The 26,099-nt window shown below is 41.0% G+C and overlaps 1 protein-coding gene and 1 long non-coding RNA gene across 10 annotated transcripts in view; one reads left to right on the top strand and one right to left on the bottom strand.

Moving 5' to 3' along the window:
- The window catches only part of LOC133247308 (uncharacterized), a 41,800-nt gene extending 34,142 nt beyond the window's left edge, over positions 1-7,658 (top strand). The window contains exon 2 of the long non-coding RNA XR_009736363.1: positions 3,307-7,658. This is a non-coding gene — a long non-coding RNA (uncharacterized LOC133247308). The remainder of the gene's footprint in view (positions 1-3,306) is intronic.
- PLD1 (phospholipase D1) overlaps positions 1-26,099 on the bottom strand; it is a 272,923-nt gene that overhangs the window by 45,179 nt on the left and 201,645 nt on the right. For 7 of the 9 annotated variants that reach the window (XM_061415861.1, XM_061415905.1, XM_061415916.1 and 4 more), the window contains 3 exons: positions 22,378-22,531; positions 12,236-12,353; positions 4,230-9,895 (listed from right to left, as the gene is read on the bottom strand). In XM_061415861.1, coding sequence (XP_061271845.1) covers positions 9,671-9,895; positions 12,236-12,353; positions 22,378-22,531 — 497 coding nt within the window. In that variant the 3' untranslated portion in view covers positions 4,230-9,670. Of the gene's footprint in view, positions 1-4,229; positions 9,896-12,235; positions 12,354-22,377; positions 22,532-26,099 lie in introns of those variants that run through there. The other 2 variants (XR_009736360.1, XM_061415889.1) reach the window with 1 other exon arrangement.

Genomic DNA, 26,099 nt, shown 5'->3' with positions numbered 1-26,099 from the left:
GGACAATCCTAGAGCCTATTATACAGAGTGAAGTAAGTGAGAAAGAAAAATATAAATATCATATACTGACGCATATATATGGAATCTAGAAAGATGGTACAGATGAAATTTATTTTCAGGGCAGCAAGGGAGAAACAGACAGAGAACAGACCCATGGTCATGGGAGGAGGGGAAGAGGGAGAGGGTGAGATGTATGGAGAGAGTAACATGGAAAGTTGCATTACCATATGTAAAATAGATAGCCAGTGGGAATTTGCTGTATGACTCAGGGAACTCAAACAGGGCCTCTGTGACAATCTGGAAGGGTGGGATGAGGAGGAAAGTTCGGGAGGGAGGGGACATGGGTGTACCTATGGCTGATTCATGCTGATGTTTGACAGAAAACAACAAAATTCTGTAATGCAATTATCCTTCAATTAAAAATAAATAAATAAAAAAGAAGTATAATAGTTGATGTTTGTGGTGTCGAGCCTCCAATATAACCCCAATGACTCCACCTCCCAGTACTCATGCTGTATATATATATGGTCCCTGACTTAATAATGGTTTGACTTAAAACTTTTGAAGGGATAAGTATGCAATGGAAACTATACTTCAAATGTAAAATTTTATCTTTTCTCAGGCTCAGAACATGCAGTGCAATACTCTATGGTAATGGATAGTGGTGGCAAGGCCATAGCTTCAGTTAGCCGTGTAATCACAAAGGTAAACAACAGACACTATTACACCCATTGTGTACCTGTACAACCATACAGAAGTTTTCCACTTTTGGTATAATAGTCAATAAGTTACATGAGGTATTCAACAGTTTATTTTGAAATAGGCTTTATGTTAGTTGATTTTGCCCAACTATAGACTAATGTAAGTGTTCTGAGTACATTTAAGGTAGGCTAGGCTAATGTGTTTGGAGGTTAGGTATACTAAATACATTTTCGATTTAACAATATTTTCAATTTAAAAGCGGGTTTATTGGGGCATAACCACATCATAAGTCAAGGAAGATCTTTAGTCTTCTACTCTGAATAGCACCAACTGGTGTAATCAATAGGATAGTGTTGTAATGGTGGTTTGTGACTTCCAAGACTAGGTCATAAAAGGCATGTGTTTTCTGCTTGGTTTTCTCTTGGATCACTCGTTCTGAGGGAAGCTAGCTGCCACATTGTGAGGCTACTCAAGCAGCCCTATGGTATGAGGATTTTCACTGCAGCATATATGTGGTGGTGGGTAGCTGGAGGTAACCTGGGGTCAGTTTGTGGGAAAGTGATGGATGAAATGTGATGATTGCATAACAGTAAGCTCCATGATTAAATGCAAGAGGTCAGACCTGCATACATCAACATCAGTCAGTTCAGTTCAGTCGCTCAGTCGTGTCCGACTCTTTGTGACACTATGAATCGAAGCACGCCAGGCCTCCCTGTCTATTACCAACTCCTGGAGTTCACTCAAACTCACGTCCATCAAGTCGGTGATGCCATCCAGCCATCTCATCCTCTGTCGTCCCCTTCTCCTCCTGCCCCCAAGCCCTCGCAGCATCAGAGTCTTTTCCAATGAGTCAACTCTTCGCATGAGGTGGCCAAAGTACTGGAGTTTCAGCTTTAGCATCATTCCTTCCAAAGAACACCCAGGGCTGATCTCCTTTAGAATGGACTGGTTGGATCTCCTTGCAGTCCAAGGGACTCTCAAGAGTCTTCTCCAACACCACAGTTCAAAAGCATCAATTCTTCAACACTCAGCTTTCTTCACAGTCCAACTCTCACATCCATATATGACCACTGGAAAAACCATAGCCTTAGCTAGACAGACCTTTGTTGGCAAAGTAATGTCTCTGCTTTTCACGCCTAGGTATTAAAATTAGTGCTTCCCCAGAAATAATATTATTTATGTAAATAAAAATTCCTCAAACAAGAATACACATTTTACAAGAATACATTCAAGTAAAAAGATACACAAAAATACATTAAAATGATTAATACTGATCACTGCAAGGAGGAGAAAATGAATGGAATGTGTAGATTAAAATAAGTAACAAATGAGTTAAACAAGAGAGGGAGTCTTAATGGGCCCTGGACTGAGGAATGCGATTTACTCAATCTTCTGTACTAGAAGTTGAGATTTAAAATTAAAGGAAAAAAAAACTGGAAAAAAAATCCAGAGTTTCAAGAGAAAGAGCATATGAAAGTGTGTAGAGAGGAGTAGCACACAATGACATCTCACACCAATTTCAAACAAAAAGGCATCTATGATCCAGGGCTGGGCTGTTCTGGGCATAACAGCAGGTAATTAGCAGGGTGAGGGAAAGATAATTTAACCAGCCAATCAGGAACTTTCTGACTTTAAATTTTTCCATTTGCAGTCACATGAATGGACTTGGAAGGTATTATGGTAAGTGAAATAAACCAGACAACAAAGACAAATACTGTATTATCACTTAATGTGGAATCTAAAATATACAACAAACTAGTGAATAAAGCAAAAAAGAAGTAGACTCATAGATACAGAGAACAAACTAAGGGTTACCAGTGGGGAGGGGACGAAGGGGCAATAGGGATGGGGGATTTAAAAAAAGGGGGCTTATTATGGGATTATATGAAATCATGTATATGGAAATTTTGAAACTTGTAAAGCACTATAGAATTTATTTTATTGAATTTCATTCAATAAAAACATAAATTTTAAAAATCTTAGTATGATGGGAAGGAAATCCAAAAAAGAGGACATATATGTGTACATAGAGCTGATTCACTTTGTTGTAGAACTGAAACTAACACAATGCTGTAAAGCAGCTGTACTTCCATAAAAACTTAAAGAGAAAGTCTTAGTGGGATAAGTGAAATGTGGGGGGAAAATCTCTGATTTTGTCTTTCACCTGAGTGTCCCCTTCTCTTTATCTAGGGAATGCACTGTAGTGCAAAAGTTCTTATGAATGAAGATTTGTAATGAAAAAGAGGCTCAGAAAATGTCTTTATGTTAAAAGACTTTTTAAAAGTACTGTTCCTGTTTTTGTTTCTCGTAAATCAGCAAATGTTTACCCACTGAGTTATCTGGTGCAATTCTAAACCCACCTTTTGACCTACTTACTGTCTAGAAAGTGAATAGCCAAATATCATTGGAAAAACTATTGAATTTTCTTTAATCTTTCAAATGTGATTTTGATGATGTTTAAAGTTTCCATTATGACAGCTCAAACTGTATTTTAAAAAGTTATTGAGACTTTGTAAATATAAAGAGGAATTTAGAAATCTACTTCTTACCCCTCCATTCTAACATAAAACAACTCAATTCTTTATGTTCTCATCCTCTTTACAGATTGGCCTGATGAATCTCACATACCACGAGCAAAGAAAGCTTTCAAATCACTTTCCACATAACCTGAGCAATGTGCTACTCATTGTGACAAGCCCTATATGAAGTATGAAGAAAGAAGACCCTTGTCTTCAAAGAAATTACAAGCTTCTAGAATAAGAATTACTATATTATGAAAACAAATCCACAGGCCCATTCTAGGGGGCACTGTTGATGCCTCACCACACAGGCTGTCCCCCGACCTCTGAGGTCACCTGTGCTGCAGAGGGCAGGTCTCCACGCTGCAGCTTTGCCTCTGATGGGTTTCTCTCTGCCTCTCTACTCGCTCTCTCGGACCCATGTGGAGAAGTAGAGATAGCTATTGCTCAGACATCTAATGTGTCTGGAGCTTAGAAGGGAGAGCAGGCCTGCAGGTGAGCAGAGAGATGGCAGGGAAGCCATTGGATCACCTGAGCACTGAGTGGAATGGGAAGAACAAGCCAGACCCTGAAGAAGTGAAACGGAGAGAGAGGGGCCCAGGATGAGTCTACAAATGTGAGCAATCCCCTGGAAGCCAAAGAGAGCTTGCAAGACGCCTAGTAGAGATAAGGCTGAGGGTGTCCTTGTTGAAAAGGCCAGCGGGGTACAAAAATAGGCAAAACTAATCTCTGTTTAAAACCTGGGGAAAGTGGTCGCCTTTCAGGGAATAGGTAGTAATTGAAAGAGGAGGGGGCAAAAGGGGGGCTTCTGTTTCTTTCTCTTTCTGGGTGCTGCTGAGACTCGTGCATGAAGCTTGTGAGAAGGACTGGGAATGGCAGGGGACGCTGGGGCTCTGACACCTGCTCCAGGGTGCACACTTCTGTCTCCAGCTCAGACCTACATCGTACTGGCTCTAAAAACCTCATGTGCAGAAGAAGGAATCTTCTTTTCAAAGAGAGGAACACGGCTGATTTCACACTTTTAATTGCTTAATTAATGAATATTTACATTTTAAAAGTCAGTTAAGGGAATCGGCATCGAAAGCACTGACTGTGAGGCAGAGAATGGATACATGTGTCATTTCCAGGGCTTCACAGAAGGAAAATCCAGGGAGACTGAGTTTCTTGAGTTCACAATTCTCATTCTGAATACAAACCGTTAGGTCTATCCATCCTCATTGAACACTTTAGTTAAAAAACATTATCAACAGTGCTTCATATTGAGTGCTCAGCTGGGAGGAGATTGCATGAGTTGACAATAACTCTTTCAGAACCAAAACTCATATGACTTTTCATTCCTGAAAGAACTTGACCTTGTTACCATTATTCTATTATAGAATGCTGGCTCTGGGATAGGGAAGAGTTGAAGACCTTGTTCATGGAAGAGAATAAAACTCACTCAAATCTGTTTGGTTGAGGTATTCTAACTGGACATTCTCTGCTCTCTGGAGGAAGGATCAGTAAACATTTCTTAAGGATAGCAAGTAGTTTGGATTTGCAGATCATTTGGTCATGCGGCATGTAAACATGGCTGCATGGCATGGACATGGCTGCAATCAAGTAAAACTTTATTTACAAAAACAGGAGGCCCAGTCTTAGTTTGCCAAAGCCTGTCATAAGGGTGAAGCTAGGTGCCTGAGTTCTGTCCAGAATACCTGAATGTTCTGAATGGGTGAATGTTCATCAATACGTATTTGGTTTTTGTGTCAGAGACATGTGCTCCAACTACAATACTCTAGTATGAATTTTTAGAATGACTGATGAAGAGTATCAGTAGTTTTGACCCAGACCATTTTATGTGATGAAGCCAAGTGGAATATACCTTAGGAGAACATGACGTTATATTTCCCAGTGTTGAGCAGAAGTAGGACAACATTCACTTAAGTGCATGTATCTAGAATGAAGTTAACAATTGAGTTGCTGGAGATAAAAAAGAATATTTAAGCCTACATTTTGGTTGGACGGCCATCCCAGTCTCTGACTTTAAAACGTAAAAGTTTAAAATGATTAGTGTGACAAATTTTCATTTTTTTAGATTAACTTTGTTTTTAAGTTAAAATTTAAAACTGATATAAAGGAAAAACTAAGATAACCTATAATAAATTCAGTCACAGCATTTTTGGTTCCTTTAATGAATCCTTCTAATCTGAAGTCAAACCTAGTAATATGTCACATGTGAATTAAATGCCATTAGGCATTTATGATGGTATCTGCCTCCCCTAAACATAAGGCAAATCCATTGATTCTTCACTTGCAACTTTTTGATAGATGGTGAATTCCTTTTCCAGTGAATTTCTAGATTCAAGAATTTCTTAAGGCCTATGCCTGGTAATTTGGCCACCTGATGCGAAGAACTGACTCATTTGAAAAGACCCTGATGCTGGGAAAAGGCTGAAGGCAGGAGAAGGGAACAACAGAGGATGAGATGGTTGGATAGCATCACCGACTCAATGGACATGAATTTGGGTAAACTCAGGGAGTTGGTGATGGACAGGGAGGCCTGGCATGCTGCAGTCCATGGGGTCACAAAGAGTCGGACACAACTCAGCGACTGAACTGAACTGATGCCTGGTAAAACTCATCTTAAACCTCCAAATTGTCAGTATTAATTGACCTCAGAGGATCTTCTAAGGGAATAAAATTGTATTCCTAAGCACACTGAAAATCCCATAACATTTGCTCATTTCATAAAGAGAGAATACAGAGGGATGAGAAGACATGAAGAGTCCTCTTTAGCCCCTCTCCAGAGGGTGACAGGCATCTGGGAATGCTCACGTGCCACATCAGATCAGAAATGTTAAAAAGAACCATTACCTCTGTTAAAAAATAGTAATATTTTGTCAGTCACTTGAAAGTGTGAGTTAAACTGAAAATTTATTATAGAGGCCTCATGGTTTTTTTCTTTTTTCCCCAGAAAGCTCTTTCTTGTCCTCTAAAATGGTTTCCATAATAAGGAAGGGCTCTGGATGGGACCAGTGGAATAAGGAATAAGGAATGAGGAGAGGCAGAAAGAAGTGCAGGGTCTTCATAACCTGTTCTGCCTGTTATCTTACATCTGCTAAAAAAGATTTCCTGGCTTGCTGTTTTCATCTGGAAGACTGTTAATTCACAATATATTACATTTTCCCATTAATACATAAGAGATTAACTGCTTACATTTTTGATTACCTAGAGATAAAGTTTTTTTTCCAAAGATGCTATTAAAATAAAATCATTGTTTTGTTTTACAATATGTCACTCAATTATCTAATGACCAGCTCTCCAAGCCCTTCTGTGATGCTTTACAGCTGAAAAAGAAGACAGTCCCATTGGAGGGTGAGTCACCGAGTGGACACTTGCTCCAGAGCACACGCCTGCGCCGGACCTGCTGTGCTGAGTGTCCTCCAATGACTAAGCTTGGCCAGCATGAATAGCTTTAATAGGCCATGACCACTTTCTACCTTTCACTTCTTATAATCACAGATTTTTTTTCCCTTCTTGAAAGCAAAAATTATCACACAGATTATCAGGATCTCAGGTACAGTACTTAAAGGCTGTAATTACCTTTTGTAATTTCAAAAGATTATAGTCAATTTAAAATGTTGTACAGATTCATAATAGTTTTTCAAGATGCTAAATCCCTTGCATTTTAAAGTTTATATCAGACACTGCAATGTTAAAGTATTTGAACTTCTAGTAGGTAGTAATGGTGTCAGAGAATGATGGGTAATTAGGTCATGCATCTTGTGTCCACAGCCCATGCAATTTTTACAGAAAGGTGCGCTATGTAAACTGCCACTGCAAAGCAAGGAACTGTGGCCCTGAATTTCCCATAAAATCTACCCAAATAAATCTTGTAGCCCTTCTCTTTGCAGATAAACATCTTGCCTTTGAGAAGATTGAGTAGAAAAGAACCTTGCTAACAGTTTCTTTAGCAATAGCAGGAAGATTTCTTGTCTGAGACTCCATAAGGTTTTCGTTTCATTAGCTCTCTCCTCCATCTCCTTTATTCATCCAACAAACGTGTACTGAGCACCTCCTATGAACCAGGCTCTGTTTCAAGCTCTGGAGATAACAATATGAATAAAACACAGGAAAGTCCCTGCCCCATGGAGCTTCCATTCTAGTTGAGGGAGATGGACAAGCGCATAAGTCCATAAGATCACAGGGTTCAAAATAGCTTAGAGACATCCTCTCTGAAATCTATTTATTGCATCTCCTCATTGTGGGGCAGTGATGAGTGAAAGGAGAGGCCAGCAGTGGACTGCAACAATGTCATTAGTCCTAATGGGTGAACTTCAGTGAGTCCATCAAATAACAAGGGTTGTTAGTCCATAACTAACAAGGGTCCATCAGCTAACAGTTTCCTCGGCTATAAAATGGGGAGAGGTTGTGTTATGTGCTTTTTTTTTTTTTTTTTTTTTAAGAGAAAGGGCCCTTTCAAGAGCCAGTCTTTTGACTCTTCTACAATTAAAAGAACGTTTAAAAAGAAAATATAAGAAATCCTTAGGTATTCCACATACACTCAACACTTTAAATGCCAATCTAAACTTCATAAATAGCAAATGTCTTACTTGTGATGGCTATAGAATGAAGCCATTTTTTCATCTCCGGCCACCATAAAAGCATATTAATTTCCATTGTTGGTTACACAGTCTCACCTCATTTGTAAAACTCTCTTGTGGGTATGTAACACTGTCTCTTTCCTGCTAACTGACTATGCTGTTTCACTGGCTTTATGTTCCTATTTAATCTTTTCCACTGGACCATCAGCTCTATGAAACAGGCATGGGTCCTCACTTCTTTGGACAAGATTCTGTCCGGGTAACCCATAAAGGTGTAATTATTGCACCCAGTGTAAGTGTGAAAGTGAAAGTGTTAGTCGCTCCGTCGTGTCCTACTCTTTGCGACCCTGTGGACCATAGTCTGCCAGGCTCCTCTGTCCATGGGATTCTCCAGGCAAGAACACTGGAGTGGGCTGCCATCCCCTTCTCTAGTGGATCTTCCTGACCCAGGCATGGAACCCAGCTCTCACGCATTGCAGGCAGATTCTTTACTGTCTGAGTCACCAGGGAAGCACCATCTATACCATACTTTATGGCCTGTTGGGAACCCACATTAGTTCTTCAAGTTGTAAGAGTGGTTCTGCTTAATAAAACTAGAGCTATGGGTATCAAAGGGTATGTTAACATCCAAAAAAGAGAAATGGATTTCCTGAACAATTCACAAATGAGGATAGTGTGAATTAATAAATAATCCTAACCTCTTTGGAACTCTAGTGGAATGTTAATGCTTATTTAGTAATACAAGAGATGGTACATGTATTTTACAATCAATTTTTCTTCTAGAAGGTAGCATAGCTAGAGAGCTGAATGTCAAATAAGGCTGGGCTCATACTCATTCACTTGGCATGAGTTATGAAGCCCCTGATTCTCTTGAAAGACAAGTTGTATTTGCTGGTTTTATTTTGAAATGTAGAAACTCCAATTTCAATCAATCCAGCAGCTAAGGATGGCAGGAAATTTTACAGGACTGTAAGAAATGTTCTTTCCTTATCTGAATCTAATTCCCACCAACATGTTGGTGATTTCTGAAGGCTGTATGCTCTGTCTTCGAGTTTTATGGGTTGCTGTGTAATCCAATATCCTACACATGTTTTCAAATCTGATCCGGTGAGCCCTATCATAAGAATACATCTTGTCAGTGGCTTTGGAGGTAAAGTGAAATCTCTGCTGTAATAACCAAATTTAATTCCTTCCTGTTGCTCTGTCATGTCAAGATACATACTGTCAATATTATCAAAAGTACCTAACATGGGCTGCTGTATAGATTAAGGTCTGTCCTCCCTTTCAGTCACTGGAAAGGAAGAAGGACCACATCCTTGGTTGGGTGCACACCACGACTCCAGGACCAGATGGGCAGAGCATCCCATGGAACCTTCAAGAATCTCAGAGCAGCATCACAACATCTTCTAGCAATAAAAACTCTGTAAAACAGAGCCTGTATGGATTACAAGATGAAGGCAGGTCCAGCAAACAACAGCTGCATGTGTGAGGGTCAGAGGAGACTAAGGAGGTTCAGACAACTTTTGGCAATGTAGATCAGTTACAGATAAATTCTTGTTAGCAAAGAAAATGCACTTTGATATACACCATGGAATTGAAATATGTGTTGACGCTGTTGGGTATATGCTACCTAAGAACGCAGTCCCCTTTTCACAAGGAGAGGCACGAGGAATTATAAGGCCATGCCGATGTTCATCGCTCTTACATCAGTGTGACTGTAGCCCTTCCAAGTCAACCCGAAGTGTTGCAGTCCAAGGGGTGGATGTGTGCTGTGGGTCTGGCTTTGTCTGTTAGGTCTCCAGAAAGTCAGAATGTGACGTGTACTCTTCAGAGTGGAAGTCTCTGAGCTGCAAACAAGTATAATGCTTAAGTCCAAACCTCCATGGGCACCATGGCTTCCTTGGTTCCAACAGAAGGCAGTAGGTTTTCTTCAGACAAGAAATAAAAGGGGAATTGCACCAAGAACCCACGGATCTTTTTCAGTTCTTCCTCAGCTCTAATGGGATCCTCCTTTGCTAATATGGGCTTGCTTATAAAGTCTCTCAGCTGAATTAAATTGTGTACTTCATCATTGGGAAGGCACCGGAACACCTGATTAAAATGCAAATAGGAAACTGAGTGATAAGTTTAAAAGAGAGCATATCCCCTTTATGGAAAATACTCATTCTGACAGACAAAACCTATGTTTTATGAAACATATATTAGTTTTATGTTACATCACAGACCTGATTGAAGGGTTGTTTCTTTTATTTGCTACAGAGAGTGCTAGATTTGCTTCCATTAAAAAAAAAAATCATAGAGGACTTCCCTGGTGGTTCAGTGGTTGAGACTCCGTGTTTCCATGCAGGGGGCATGGGTTCAATTCCTAGCTGAAGAAGTTCTATATACCATGCAGTATGAAAAAAAAAAAAAGATAGATCCTATATCTGATCTATGGGGGAGGGGTGCTTCCCAGGTGGCTCAGTGGTAAAGAATTGGTCTGCCAATGGTGGAGACCTGGGTTCAATCCCTGGGTGGAGAAGATCCCCTGGAGGACGGCATGGCAACCCACTCTCAGTATTCTTGCCTGGAGAATGCTATGAACAGAGAATCCTGGTGGGCTACAGTCCATGGGGTCACAAGAGTCAGACATGACTGAGTGACTGAGCACACACGCATGCATATCTAATCTGCATTATCCTGTGACTGACCACAGGATAATGTCAAGCTAGTGGTAAGGAGATTCATGAGTGATAGCCCACTTTAAGGTTAATTTTTTTGGATAATAATCATCCCTGAATTTCACTGGAGGTTCACATCTAAAAGAAAAATTGTATATTTTCTCTGACTTTTTATTTTGAAAAATGTTCATGTCAGTACCTGTACTTAAAGTTATCAGTTATACATGTATTTTGCTAATTGAAAATAAGTTTCACCTAACACTTCACACCTGAATACCTCAGCATGCATTTCTTAAGAATGAGGACATGTGCCTACATATCCACAATACCATTCTCACGCCTCAGGAAATCAATTTCATGTCATTTAATACATGGTCCATATTCAGATCTGATTATTCCCCAAATGTCTTCTAGAGCTGTTATTTCTCCCAATCCAGGATCCAAACTAGGCCGTGCCCTGCATTTTAAAAATACTCCACACACACGACCTATTTAATCATGGCCTTGAGTCCTCAGTATGAAATAGGTCTATGTAGATAGTTGTTGTTTCATTAGAAACATGAATTTTTGTGTTTATAGATGAATTTTCCATGCTGAAGGGAGTCTGGAAGTCAGAAGAAGAATGCCCTCTTACCCTGTTTATGATGGACACTCATATGATAGAGTCAATGGATCTCAGCTTGAACATTTTCTGTGATAGAAAGCTAGCTATTTCATGACATAACCTGGTCCAGGGGTGGGGGACTCTTAACTCTTGCACACCCTGTGTCATCACTAATGGATGGAACGTACTAGAAGAGCCATTTGGCTTCCCTAACAGATGAAGTTGGTTTTAAAACACCTTTCCAAAATTACAACTGTCCAAATGAGGAAATTTCTCATTATTAATAAGCTTCATCATTAGAATGGATATAATCTACTATGTGCTAAATACATTTAACTGTCCAAATGAGGAAGTTTCTCATTATTAATAAGCTTCATCATTAGAATGGATATAATCTACTTGTACTAAATACATTTAACAGATTATTTTTTATCCTCATGACCACCTCATGAATATTCCCTCCAATTTATAAGAGAGGAAAGAAAGGAAGGCTCAGAACATGAAATTACTATACACATACTCATACGACCAGCAACTGTGTGAGCTGGGCTGAACCCAGGTCTGACTCATTTTTTGATCCCATCTGCTTTTTCTTTTGGAGAAGGCAATGGCACCCCACTCCAGTACTCTTGTCTGGAAAATCCCGTGGATGGAGGAGCCTAGTGGGCTGCAGTCCTTGGGGTTGCTAAGAGTCAGACACGACTGAGTGACTTCACTTTCACTTTTTCACTTTCATGCACTGGAGAAGGAAATGGCAACCCACTCCAGTGTTCTTGCCTGGAGAATCCCAGGGGCAGGAGAGCCTGGTGGGCTGACATCTATGGGGTCACACAGAGTTGGACATGACTGAAGTGACTTAGCAGCAGCAGCTTTTTCTTTTTATCTCTAGACATGTACAAAGTCTGGGTAACCACTTGCTAAGGATGCTCATGATGGGATTCTGGAATCTGAGACCAGAATGCCACTCAAGTCTCTTCTAAACCATGATCCATGGCTCTTTTTGACTCTGTTTTCTTAATGTCTACAAAGAATCATTTGATTATAATTTGGAGGTATGTTGTGTTTTTACACTCGTTAAGAATACTCTGTACCAATAATATGCAGAAATAATGATATACTTTTGTGATGTGATTCAATTTAAAAAGGAGAAGGATATGAAAATCTCACCTTATCATAAATTGTAGCATTTCGAGCTGCTGTTGAAACCCACACCTCCTTGAAGAATTTATCACTCACTGGATCCTGAATGTCTTCACTCGGGTCAGAAAGATAGCCGAGAACAACCCTGAAATATAAATGTCCTCCTGAATGAGTAACTGAGACAAAAGCAGTTTGTTTGCAGGCACTGTTTCAAATGGTACAGTAATTCAGGCACTCAACCATACAAGCCTATTTTTTTTTAAAAAAAAAGGAAATCAAAAGAAGCCATTAAGACTAAGTGTGTGTCTACGAGGGAAAAAGACAGCATGTACCCCAATGTTCACTGCAGCACTATGTACAATAGCTAGGACATGGAAGCAACCTAGATGTCCATCAACAGATGAAGGGATAAAGAAGCAACGGTACATATATACAATGGAATATTATTCAGCCATAAAAAGGAATGCGTTTGAGTCAGTTCTAATGTGGTAGATGAACCTAGAGCTTATTATATAGATTGGAGTAAGTCAGAAAGAGAGAAACAAATACTGTATACTGACACATATATATGGAATCTAAAAGATGGTACTAATGATCTTATTTGCAGGGCAGTAATGGAGATGACAACCCACTCCAGTACTCTTGCCTGGAAAATCCCATGGACGGAGGAGCCTGGTAGGCTGCAGTCCATGGGGTCGCTAAGAGTCGGACACGACTGAGTGACTTCACTTTCCCTTTTCACTATGGAGATGAAGACACAGAGAACAGATTGTGGACACAGTAGGGGAGGGAGAGCGTGGGATGAGTTGAGAGAGTAGGGTGGGACGAATTGAGGAAACATACACATTACCGTATGTAAAATAGATAGCCAGTGGGAATTTGCTGTATGACTCAAGGAACACAAACCAGTGTTCTGTGACAATTTAGAGGTGTGGGAAGGGGTGAGAGGTGGGAGGGAGGTTCAAGAAGGAGACTACATATGTATACCTATGGCTGATTCATGTTGATATATGGCAGAAACCAACACAATATTGTAAAGCAATTATATTCCAATTAAAAATAAATATACAAAAAAAAGACTGTATCTTTATGAAAAAAAAAAATCCTGAGTTTCAAAACCAAACAAAAAACCCCAAGTTGTTACAATGTTTGAAACTTTTAACTGTTAGACAAGAAAGACCTTCATTTCATTCTAAGAGAGTCCTTGTAATTTGGACTAGGAGGGTGAGGACCTTGGAAGATAGGAGTGGTAGTCAAAGAATGTGCCAGCCAATATGCTGAGCCCTTTCCAAAAATGATCTCAGTAAATCCTCAACAGCCTATGAGGAAGTAACTATTAAAAAAAATTAAAAAATAATGAAAAGGGAACAACTATTATTATTTTCCTTTTACAGAAAAGGGAACTAGGCACAGAAAGTTTAAGTAACTCTTTCAAGGTCATACAGCTTAATAAGCTGTCAATCTGGGACTCCAACCTGGATCACCTAACTCCTAAACCTGTGCTCTTAACCAAGACCCAACCTTCTTACCCTCCTTTTTTCCTTCTAATCTTCCCTCTTCCCTCCCTTGGGCCAAGAACTACGCTGAACTCTGGGGTATAGAAATGAACACAAAAGACATGGAGCCTCTCTGGGTGGAGTTAAATTTGGTGGTAAGATCAACACCGAATAAAGAATCACCCTCAGAAGGAATTGGTTAAAATGTGGTAAATATCAGGTGTGCTTTAAGAGCATGAGACGGGAGTAGTCAGGGAGTCTTTTCCTTCCCCACCCACCATCTTTCAGGATTCAGTACAAGGTTGCCTCTAAACAACTTCTTATGGCTCCTCCTTCTCCCATTTCCTTTTTCTCTTGGTCGATCTTTCTTCCTATGTCCCCCACACTGTCTTCACACATGCTTTGTTTTTGTCAGAACACCTGCAATATTCATGCACTTTTTGCTTTTAACAGGCCCATCTCTCAGTTCTGGTGCATAAATTATTTGAGAGAACATGATTTAGTTAGTCTCATATCCCCAGAGTACCTGGCATAAAAGAAGACATGCAGTAGATTGTCTGAGTTGATCAAATATAAACAGAGGACTAGAAATAATAAGAAATTCTCAAGCAAAGCAAGACAAATTTCAGAGGTCATATTTGAAAATGGTAAGAGCTCTTGTACTTACATAAAGCCTGAGAGTTAAAAAGTACGTCTATTTCACTCCTGTGAGGTTGATAGTGCATGATTCCCATTTTGCAAATGGGAAACAAAAGGTTGGAGACATCTTATTAGCAGAGCTAGAATCTAAGCTGAGTCCAAAGCCCTTTGCTCACATGCCTGGCAGGTTCACGGAATAAATACAAAGGCTTGTGCTATGCTGGAAACAGAAGTGGAGAAACAGGTCTCAGAAGGGTTTTGGCTTTTACACTGCATGAAATTGGGACGCACCGCAGGCACTGGAGCAAGGAGTGGCAGAATCTGACTGACATATTAAAAAAACAGCTGCTGTGTTGAGAATAGACCGTGCAGGGTGAGGGCTGAAACACGGAGACCAGTTGGGAGTCACTGCAGTGATCTCGGTGGGAGATGATGGTGGCTTGAGCAGTGGAGAGGAAGGTGGGGAGATCAGGTTTCGCTGATGCAGTGGACATAGAGTGTGACAAAAACAGGCATCAGGATGACTAAAAGGGCCTTGGCTTGAGCAACTAGATGAAGGTAGTTGCCATTAGCTGAGATGGGGAATTCTGTGGGTAGAGTCAGTTAGTGAGGGAAGACCAGGAATTCAACTTTGAACCTGTTGGGACATCTATTAAATATTCAAGTGGTGATACTAAGTAGGCAGTTGGATAAATGAATCTGGAGTTTGGGACAGAAGGTTTGGCTGGAGATATAATTTTGAGAATTGTCCACATATGTATACTCATAAAGCCATGTGATTGAGTAGAGACAGAGAAGAGGACCTCAACAGTAGGGGAGAGAAGGAGTAGTCAGTGAGGCTGCAGAAAAGCCAGAGGGTGAGTAGCCTGGATCAAAACAGTGTTAAATTCTGATGAGAACCAACCATTGGATTTAACAGGGTGGAGATCACAATGCTGTTACCCTCTTACTATTTAAATATGTAGATTTACATCATCATTTTTAATGACTGCAGAATTTCCAGTTATGTGAAAATTTATTAACTAGCTCTTTTATTATGACCTTTTGGGTTATTTCCAGTTTTCCATTATTATAAACAAAGCTATAATGAACATAATTTATTCATCACATATAATTACTTTGTGAATTTCTATGATTATTTCACTCAGAGAAATTTAAAAATTAAAATTCCTGGGTCAAACATTATGCAAAATTTATCTCAGGAAAGACTGTTCCAACACATATAATATTTACCATGCGTGTTCTCCCCAGTCAACTCCAATATTACCAATACCTAAAAAAGCTCAGTCAGATTATGGGGATAAAAGGGCATCTCACTTTAGTTTTAGTCTGCCCTTTTTCTGTCGTATAAAAATTCTCTAAAAGGGAATTCCCTGGTGGTCCAGTGGTTAAGACTTGGTGCTTTCACTACGAGGGTCTGGGTTCAATACCAGGTCAGGGAACCAAGATACCAGAAGCCAAGTGGTGCAGCCAAAAAAATAAATAAATAAAATTTAAAAGTTATCTAAAACAAATGAATCTGGCACCTGGGCTCACTATGATTCTTAGAGTTTTATGACCTCAAAATTCTACTTCTACTTCAAATTATGTCTTCCAGGTGGTGCAGTGGTAAAGAATCCACCTGCCAATGCAAGAGAGGCAGGAGACACGGGTTCCGGCTCTGGGTCGGGAGATCATCTGGAAGAGGAAATGGCAACCCACGCCAGTATTCTTGCCTGGAAAATTCCATGGACAGAGGAGCCTTGTGGGCTACAGTCCATGGGGTTGCAGAGAGTTGGACATAACTGAGCACGAACACACACATGCAGACTATACAGGGATAACTTTCAAAAAAGATCCTAAAGGATGATGTTTGCACAGATGCTGCTGCTTCTTAAGACCCAAAGCAAAATTTAACTGTGTCAAATTTGAAGGACAGTGCAAGTTACAACAATAAGCCAATTATAATAATGTCTTTGATTTGGGTCGGGTCTAACCAGCTGAAAACAGCAAAAAAGAATACTTCTGTGACTTCGCTTTTAAATGAGAACAAGAGGAGGGAATGTGTCTGTCAAGTTATCAGTTTAGAACTTGTGAGTAGAAAAAGTATTTATATAAGCCTATAACAGATAATATTCAGTAATAAATTATTTTGCCTGTCAGTTTAATTATTAAACATTTATATTAAAAAGTACAGTAAATATAATATGAAGTACCCTGGGTATTTGGGGATTAAGGTTTCAGAGAAAATGAATTTGATTTTGTGCTGATGTGAAAAATGGCAATTATTGAATGTTTATTGTTTACATTATCAGTGGGACAGTAGGAAAGGCACAGAAAATTGTCTGTTCTTTCCACTGCTCATGTCTACCACTGTCATTGATTCTGACCTCTACCTGTGTGGCTACTGGTTTCTGTTGAGTGATGGCTACATCTGTAAAGTCTGGATAATTTTCTAGGACTTAATGAACTGTTTGGCATGTAGTTGTAATATTCAGTGCAGTACTGTGATGGTTGATTCTATTTAGAACTGATGCCACATCGAAATGTGTCTATTTCCATTCAAAAATAAACCAGATGGGAAATGGATTGAAGTTGCATTTTTTTAAGGGGGAAAATGGCTCGACTCTAGGTCACAACGTTTATCTTTGAGAATATTTCCCAGTGAAAAGAGCTAAAATCAACATAAGGTTTTCATGGTGCTTTTTAATGGATTATTTGTGTCTGCTATTGTGGAAGAGTGAAAATGCTTGTTCAAGAACAACTGCTGCTTTAAGACAGTTTAAAAGTTGCCAAGAAAAATAAAGCACCTAGGGACAAACTTATCACGAAATGTATAGAGTCAGCAAAAAGCCAAAAGGACAACAACAAAAATCTTTCAGTTCAGTTCAGTAGCTCAGTTGTGTCCAACTCTTTGTGACCCCATGGACTGCAGCACGCCAGGCCTCCCTGTCCATCACCATCTCCCAGAGTTTACTCAAACTCATGTCCATTGAGTCGGTGATGCCATCCAACCATCTCATCCTCCGTTGTCCCCATCTCTTCCTGCCTTCAATGTTTCCCAGCATCAGGGTCTTTTCAAATGAGTCAGTTCTTTGCATCAAGTGGCCAAAGCACTAGAGTTTCAGCTTCAACATCAGTCCTTCCAATAAACACTCAGGACTGATTTCCTTTAGGATGGACTGGTTGGGTCTCCTTGCTGTCCAAGGGACTCTCAAAAGTCTTCTCCAACACCACAGTTCAAAAGCATCAGTTCTTCGGTGCTCAGCTTGCTTTATAGTCCAATTCTCACATCCATACATGACTACTGGAAAACCATAGCCTTGACCAGATGGACCTTTGTTGACAAAGTAATGTCTCTACTTTTGAATATGCTGTCTAGGTTGGTCATAACTTTCCTTCCAAGGAGCAAGCGTCATTTAATTTCATGGCTGCAGTCACCATCTGCAGTGACTTTCAGTTCAGTTCAGTCGCTCAGTCATGTCCGACTCTTTGCAACCCCATGAGTCGCAGCACGCTAGGCCTCCCTGTCCATCACCAACTCCTGGAGTTCACCCAGACTCATGTCCATCGAGTCAGTGATGCCATCCAGCCATCTCATCCTCTGCTGTCCCCTTCTCCTCCTGCCCCCAATCCCTCCCAGCATCAGAGTCTTTTCCAATGAGTCAACTCTTTGCATGAGGTGGCCAAAGTACTGGAGTTTCAGCTTTAGCACCATTCCTTCCAAAGAAATCCCAGGGCTGATCTCCTTCAGAATGGACTGGTTGGATCTCTTTGCAGTCCAAGGGACTCACAGTGACTTTGGAGCCCCCCAAAATAAAGTCTGTCATTGTTTCCTCTGTTTTCCCATCTATTTCCCAGGAAGTGATGGGACCAGATGCCATGATCTTAGTTTTCTGAATGTTGAGTTTTAAGCCAACTTTTTCACTCTCCTCTTTCACTTTCATCAAGAGGCTCTTTAGTTCTTCTTTGCTTTCTGCCATAAGGGTGGTATCATCTGCATATCTGAGGTTATTGATATTTCTCCTGGCAATCTTGATTCTAGCTTGTGCTTCATCCAGTCTAGCATTTCTCATGATGTACTCTGCATATAAGTTAAATAAGCAGGGTGACAATATACAGCCTTGACGTACTCTTTTTCCTATTTGGAACCAGTCTGTTGTTCCATGTCCAGTTCTAACTGTTGCTTCCTGACCTGCATACAGGTTTCTCAAGAGGCAGGTCAGGTGGTCTGGTATTCCCATCACTTTCAGAATTTTCCACAGTTTGTTGTGATCCACACAGTCAAAGGCTTTGGCATAGTCAATAAAGCAAAAGTACTCCTGCTTCCAATAATGAAAATCCTAAAGCATTACTGAAGAATAAAAATTCTGAAGAAACTGAAGTACATACCTTGTTCTTCACTAGGATGGCTCAATATTATAAAGACATCAGCTCTTTTTATATTAATCTATACTCCAGTATTCTTGCCTAGAAAATCCCATGGACAGAGGAGCTTGGTGACCTACAGTCCATGGGGTTGCAAAAGAGTCAGACACAACTAAGACACTAAACAACAGCAACAATAAACATACTGTAGTCATGATCAAAAAACGAATGAGGGAACTTGAATAAACAGTGTTAAAGTTCATGTGGAAGAATGAATAAGAGTAGCCAAGGTTATTTTGGAAAAAATATACTAATTTGGGGAAGTGGTATGGTAGGAAGGAAGTAGTATTAAAGTGCACAGCTATGATAATTAAAATGATACCACACTAGCATGCAAGTCAGCAGAACTTTAATAGGAAGCAGTAGAGAGTACAAATAGGTTAGGATGTATGGCAGTTATGTTTACAGCATAAACAGGCACTGGTGGGCTGCTGTCTATGGGGTCGCACAGAGTTGGACACGACTGAGGTGACTTGGCAGCAGCAGCAGGCCATGAGGGGCGGAGAAGGCAATGGCAACCCACTCCAGTGTTCTTGCCTGGAGAATCCCAGGGACAGGGGAGCCTGGTGGGCTGCCGTCTCTGGGGTCGCACAGAGTCGGACACGACTGAAGTGACTTAGCAAACAGGTACTGCAGGCTAGAGAGGCAGACAGTACTGCAGTCATGCACTTCTGGATCAGCTGGTTTCTCCAGCAAAAAGAGTTAGAGTCCCTACTTCCTTTCTAACATTAAAATAATTTGCAGATGCTGAATGTAAAATATAATATCAGGGACTTCTATGGTGGTCCAGTGGCTAAGACTCCACACTCCCAGGGCAGGGGACCTAGGTTCAATCCCTGGCGAGGGAACTGAATCCCACATGCCATAAGTAAGAGTTCACAGGCCACAGCTGAAGACCCGTGTGCAACTGAGACCCAGTGCAGCCAAAGAATAATAAATAAGTAAATAAATATTAAAAATAAGTAAATAAATATCAAAAAATAAAAACTAATATTAAACAAGCACTAGAAGATAAAATATAAGGAAATAGGAAATATTTTGTCTTGGGTTGGGGAAGCTATTCTAAGCATATTAATTAAAACGGGGAGAAAAAAGAAAAAACTGATAGATTTGATTAATAAGAATTGACGTTTCCCCCAAATGCTATAAACATGATTGAAAAGCAATTGGCAAGTCAGATTTGCAACAAATGGGAGAAAGAAATTAGCCTCTTGTATACTTAAGTTACTTTTGTCATTAAAAGAAAGTGAAACATCCCAACAAAATGGACAAAGGACATGAATAGTCTAGACAGTTTACAAAAGAACAAGTACAAATGGGTAATGGATACATTTCTAAACTCTCAAATTGCACATTAAAAAAAAAACGGGAATTCATTTTGAAACCCAACAAATCGGCAAAGATTAAATAAAATAACAATTCAGAAAAGATGGGAGGAAAAAGCCCTCTAAAACATTGTTAGAGATACAATATGATGTCAGAGGGCAAAGGAAACTACACACTTCCTTTGGCTAGAAATTCCAAGGTTAGGATTTAGTTAAGGAAACAATTAAGAAGGTGAGCAAGATGCTATGTACAACCACACCCACTTGTGTAAATCAGTGATAAATCTGTGTGTTACTGAGGTTCTCCTTAAAGAAATTATGGCGTACTCATATGATGTGATACAATGTGGACATTAAATGTAACACAATGTAGCTATTAAATGTTATAGAACACAATGACATGGAAAAGTGTGTGCAACATTGTTTAAATAATAAAGAGCTTTGTGGAACTACAAGAACCCAATTATGTTTTAAAAAAGAAATACAACACAGTGATATTTATGTATAGAAAAAAGTGGAATGATATACACACCATGTTAAAATTATTAGCCCTGGATGGTGGGATTACAGATAAAACTTAATTTTCTTATTGCTTTTCTGTGTTTGCCAAATTTTCTCTAATGAAAATATGTTGAAATCAGAGCTCTCTGCCTCTATAATTATTATACATTTAGAAATTTATAAAGAAGCCCACACCTTTAAAGAGAATACTTAAGTTCTCATGGAACTGAAAAGGTATGACATTTATCTCTAGTTTACAGGAGGAAATATTTGTTTCCCTATATAACCTGCAGTAGGCAATCAATGGGTTGATTAACAGGGTGCTGATTTTAAACTCTCCCCTCTAAACAAAACAAATTAACATAAGAAGCTAGTTGAAATATCAATAATCAGAAAAAAAATCTTACTGGCAAAACAATTAGTAACAAATGTGAATAAAAAGAGAGGTCTGACATATTCTGAGGGATGAATTTGCTGAGTTCCTGAGGCAGAGGGAGCAGAGTGAACTGAAGCTTGGTTCTCAAAAGCCGGAGTCTGGAGTGGGTAGGAGGGAAGGGCCTCCAGCGTTTGCAGGAGGTAAGGGCTGGTGGTGTGCTTGTCTGCCAGTGAGTCATTTTCCAGAAGCGACTGTTAACATGGGAAAGGTGACAGCAACAGCCCTGCAACCGTGTGTGTGCCGCCTTTCACCAGGAAGCTTAAAGTACCACCTTTAACTGGGGGCACTTGTCTCGATCTCACTGCAGAGACCACACTGAAATCCCAGCCTGGCCAATATAGTTCTCTGTGTGTGCTTCCGTCACTCAGTCCTGTCCAACTCTGTGTGACCCTGTGGACTGTAGCCCACCAGACTCTTCTGTCCATGGGATTCTCCAGGGCAAGAATACTGGAGTGGGTTGCCATTTCCTTCTCCAGGGGATCTTCCTGACCCAGGGATGAAACCGGGGTCTTCTGCATTGCAGGCAGATTCTAGAATCATACAATTGTGGACTTCCTGAAAAAGCTTACGGGGGGAGGGTGGCTGGGGTGTTCCATAGACAGTGGGAGCTCAGTGTGTCTGTAGTGACGGGGGAGGAGGGAGAGGAGATAAGAAGCCATTCGGAAAAAAATAAAGAAGCCATTGTGGAGGGAACAGGGAAGTGACAGGATCTGAGTTAGGTTCTCGAAGGATCACTCTGTCCATCGACACTGGAATACAGGGGCTGGGATGGGTCCGGTTAGAGCCATGCCTAGGAAAGTTCTGAGTGACATTTAATTGAATGAAGGACTCATTTAGGGCCACACAATCCTTGGTTCTCAGCCCAATGCTCTCTCCGCTGGACCACAGATTTGTTTAAAACTCACATCTTCCTGTAGAAGATCAGGAATCTTCTATGTCTGGAGTCATCTCAAATCTGAGAACTGAAGTTTCTGCATTTAAATTTAACAGCAGTAATCTCTAGCATCCTCCTTTAGTGATTTTAAAAATCATAGCCTTGTATCACCAGAACCATTTCAATTTCTAAAAGTGGACTTACTATAAAAAACTTAAATTAGACACTAGGTGGCTTGACTTGGTCCTAAATCTATTAATAGATTTAAAATGCTAGTTTTTTGGGTTTTTTTTTACACACAAAAATAATAAAAGCTATTAAAATAGGAAATGTTTGTGCCCCACACAAAGCCATTTTGCACCACATCCTGCGTTCTGGGGACACTGTTTTGAAAAAAGAAGAACCTGGAGATGGCAGGTGTGCTGAGAGTTAAGAGGCTGGGCTGGGTCGAAGTGCCTACCGCAGAGGGACACCCAGCTTCAGAGACCCACCGAAAGCATTGAAGCCGAAGTCCTTGGGCAAATCGACCAGCTTGGTACTCTTTTCCATCCATTACCGAAGGGACTGTCTCCGTGTCCTGCACAATGACAGCCATTTCACTGTCTCGCTTTCCCAGCATGCTTCGGTCATTTATGTTGGCAGAGCCTATAAGGAGAAACAGTGCAACTGAACCATTTTCTTGTCGAGGGTGACACTCACTTATCCTCCAGAATTGATTCTTCCTTGCTAAATAAGCCCTCATTTTGTTTGGTTATCAAGAGGTGTGAAGCAGTGACCTCCCTAACCCAGGGGTGAATCTCGATCAGTCTAAGTCAGCCATGGTCATGACATTATTTCTGCCAGTGACTGCTTAGAAATGGGCACTTGTCATGATTCTAGCCATTGAAACATGAAGGCAAATCTGCCAGGGGCTTCTGAGAAAGTTTTCTACTTCTTATTAACAGACACAAGAACAGGATGTCTCTTCCAGTCTTTGGATACTCTGGCTTGAAGGGTTGTATGGAAACAGGATTCTAGGAGCTGTAGCAGCTCTTTTGTAACCAAGAGGACAAACAGATAAATTAAAGACAGCAGAGCAGAAAGAAGAAAGACTCTGGGTCTTTAAGTCACTGAATTAGCCAACTCTAGAACTTCTTACCTTCTTACCTTATCTTTCCTATTGTTTCACATACCTCTAGCTGAATTTTCTATCTTGTGGCTCAAGGGATTCTGACTGATACAATCATTAAGCACACAAAGAAACAAGAATGCTTATCAGTTCAGTTCAGTTAGCTTTTATGCTTAATAATTAAATTCTGCAGACTTTAACTCATGGTCATATAATTATAGATGTCAAAACCCAAGAAGACCTTCACAGCAATATAATCCACTCTCAAATACAGACTATCATTAGTGGCTATGGGTTTCCATTCTCTTGCCTCACTTGAGAGGGACACCAATGGCTTCTGTATCAACTTCTCTCCATTCTATTTTTAAATCCAAATGAGCTGAGAATGTCAACTTTCACATGTATTTGAATATTAGTTCAATGTGTATCTTCTGCGTTCCTGTCATGTATTGTTACTTTTTCTGCATTAATCATCAAGGATCCATTTTGAATCCTTGAGGTATTCTACAAACTACAGAAGGGCCTGCCTGATTCTCTTTTTCCTTCTTGCCCCTCTTGCTCTAGCCCCACACTCCACTGCTTCTGCAGACTCAGAGCAGAAGGGTCAGGTTGAACAGGAGCTCGAGGTTACCCTCTGTGATGGGGGCCATCAGGGTGGAAGGTGTTAGCAGCCCTGCCCCAAGCCCAAATGGCAGGATGCTAGACATGAGAGGAAGCCGGCTCCTCCTAAAGAGACTTCACTGCTGTTTGCCACAATATTGCATGCATACATGCATGCTAAGCCACTTCAGTTGTGACTTTGTGACCCCATGGACTGTTGCTCGCCAGGCTCCTCAAGACCCACTCCAGTACTCTTGCCTGGAAACTCCCATGGATGGAGGAGCCTAGTAGGCAGCAGTCCATGGGGTCATGAATAGTTGGACACGACTGAGCAACTTCACTTTCACTTTTCACTTTCATGCACTGGAGGAGGAACTGGCAACCCACTCCAGTGTTCTTGCCTGGAGAATCCCAGGAACGGGGAAGCCTGGTGGGCTGCCATCCATGGGGTCGAACAGAGTCGGACATGACTGCAGTGACTTAGCAGCAGCAGCAGAACTGGCAGAAGGGTTCTTTACCACTGTTGCACCTGGGAAGCCCTTGCCACAATATTGTCACATAATTAACATACAAATCTATGATAACTGCGGATATGAATAGTGCCCTACAGGGACTCTGGGTGACAGAGAAAGGATGGAACACCTCACAGAAATTTGGGAGCACTACTAGGGTGCTGTAAGGTGAGCCCCACCTTCAAAAAATGTTGTTTTGTTAGTGACAAATCAACTTTTACACATACACTTACATTTTAATCACACTATAAAATTTGCCTCCTCTATTGCAGACAAATAACACTATAAAATTTGTCTTTGGGCTTGACATTTGGCCCAGCATTAATTTGGACAAAGTTATTTAATCTTTCTCAGCTTTAATTTAATCTTTTATAAGTCAAGATCATAATATAGACCTTGTCGGGTTGTTGTGAGCATTAAATAAGACCCACGTGAAAGCACTTACTGATCTATAAACTGCTCCACAAATTCTAAGTATTATTGGCATTATTATCAGATACTGTTACCCGGATAATATCTGCACTAGAGAACCTGCCTCAGGAGGGGGAGATTTGCTAGCACATAGCATTTGTAGCAAAGAAGCCTCCGCTCTGCGTGAACTGCCCCTTACCCAGGTGTGTAAACGGTCAGGGGTGAGGAGTAAGGTCCCCCAAGTGCTGCTTTGGGGCTTACAAGGTGGCTCAGTGGTAAAGTATCCTCCTGCCAAGCAGGAGACACTGGTTAGATCCCTGGGTTGTGAAGATCCCCTGGAGTAGGAAATGGCAACACACTCCACTATTTTTGTCTGGAAAATTCCATGGAAGAAGAGTCTGGCGGGCTATACAGTCCTGCTGCTGCTGCTGCTAAGTCGCTTCAGTCATGTCCGATTCTGTGCGACCCCATGGACGGCAGCCCACCAGGCTCCGCCGTCCCTGGGATTCTCCAGGCAAGAACACTGGAGTGGGTTGCCATTTCCTTCTCCAATGCATGAAAGTGAAAAGTGAAAGTGAAGTCGCTCAGTCGTGTCCGACTCTTAGCAACCCTGGGGACTGCAGCCTACCAGGCTCCTCGGTCCATGGGATTTTCCAGGCAAGAGTACTGGAGTGGGGTGCCACTGCCTTCTCCAGCTATACAGTCCACGAGGTCTCAAAGACGCAGACACCAAATAGAGTAGTGCTGGGACGTCACTATCACATGTTCCCAGCAGAGGCCGCTGTTGGGCCGGGGCTGCTGAATCGGGAAGACAATGCTCTTCACTGTCTGGCAGCCTGAGTATATGAGCCCTCCTACACACATAGGCATATACACACACACACACATTTTCACACCGGTCCCCCTAGACTCCCTCCCAGCACTGTGGGCCCCACACTCGCCAGCAGAGGAATGCATTCCTGGCATTCTGAACTAGAATTCTTAGAGGGTGTGTTTTCTTGTACTTCCAGGGTCCATCAGGAGTCTCCCAGGGCACTCACTCTCACCCACACTGGATAAGTGAGTGTGCTTGTCCTGTGCTCATGCTCAGTCATGTTTGACTCTTTGCGACCCTTTGGGCTGTAGCCCACCAGGCTCCTCTGACCATGGAATTTCCTAGGCAGGAATACTGGAATCCTCCAGGGGATCTTCCAGACTGAGGGATTGAACCTGCGTCTCCTATGTTTCCTGCACTGTAGGCAGATTCTTTACCCACTGAGCCATCAGAGAAGCCAGGATAAGTGAGTTGGCTACTACTTATTAGGAATGTGGAGAAGGGGAAGAGAAAACTTCAGATGAATTTAATAAATGAGATACTAAAAATGAGGTATTGATGGATGTAAATATATCTCCCTTTTTGTTGTTAAACATTCCCATATTCTGAAAATCAAATTCAGAACAGCATGCTATAGTATTAACCCATTTCTACAGAAAATATGAGGAAGAAGAGTGGGCAAGGATTCTAGGAAGATACACACTGAAGGGTTAAGGATGGTGAGTGCTTTCTGGCAAAGGGAAGGAGACACTACGGGAATTTTGACCT

Source organism: Bos javanicus, chromosome 1, assembly GCF_032452875.1.
Source record: "Bos javanicus breed banteng chromosome 1, ARS-OSU_banteng_1.0, whole genome shotgun sequence".
In the NCBI taxonomy this organism is placed as follows: Eukaryota; Metazoa; Chordata; class Mammalia; order Artiodactyla; family Bovidae; genus Bos; species Bos javanicus.
Note: the sequence above shows the minus strand (reverse complement) of the source record. Positions and strands in the feature narration are given on the sequence as shown.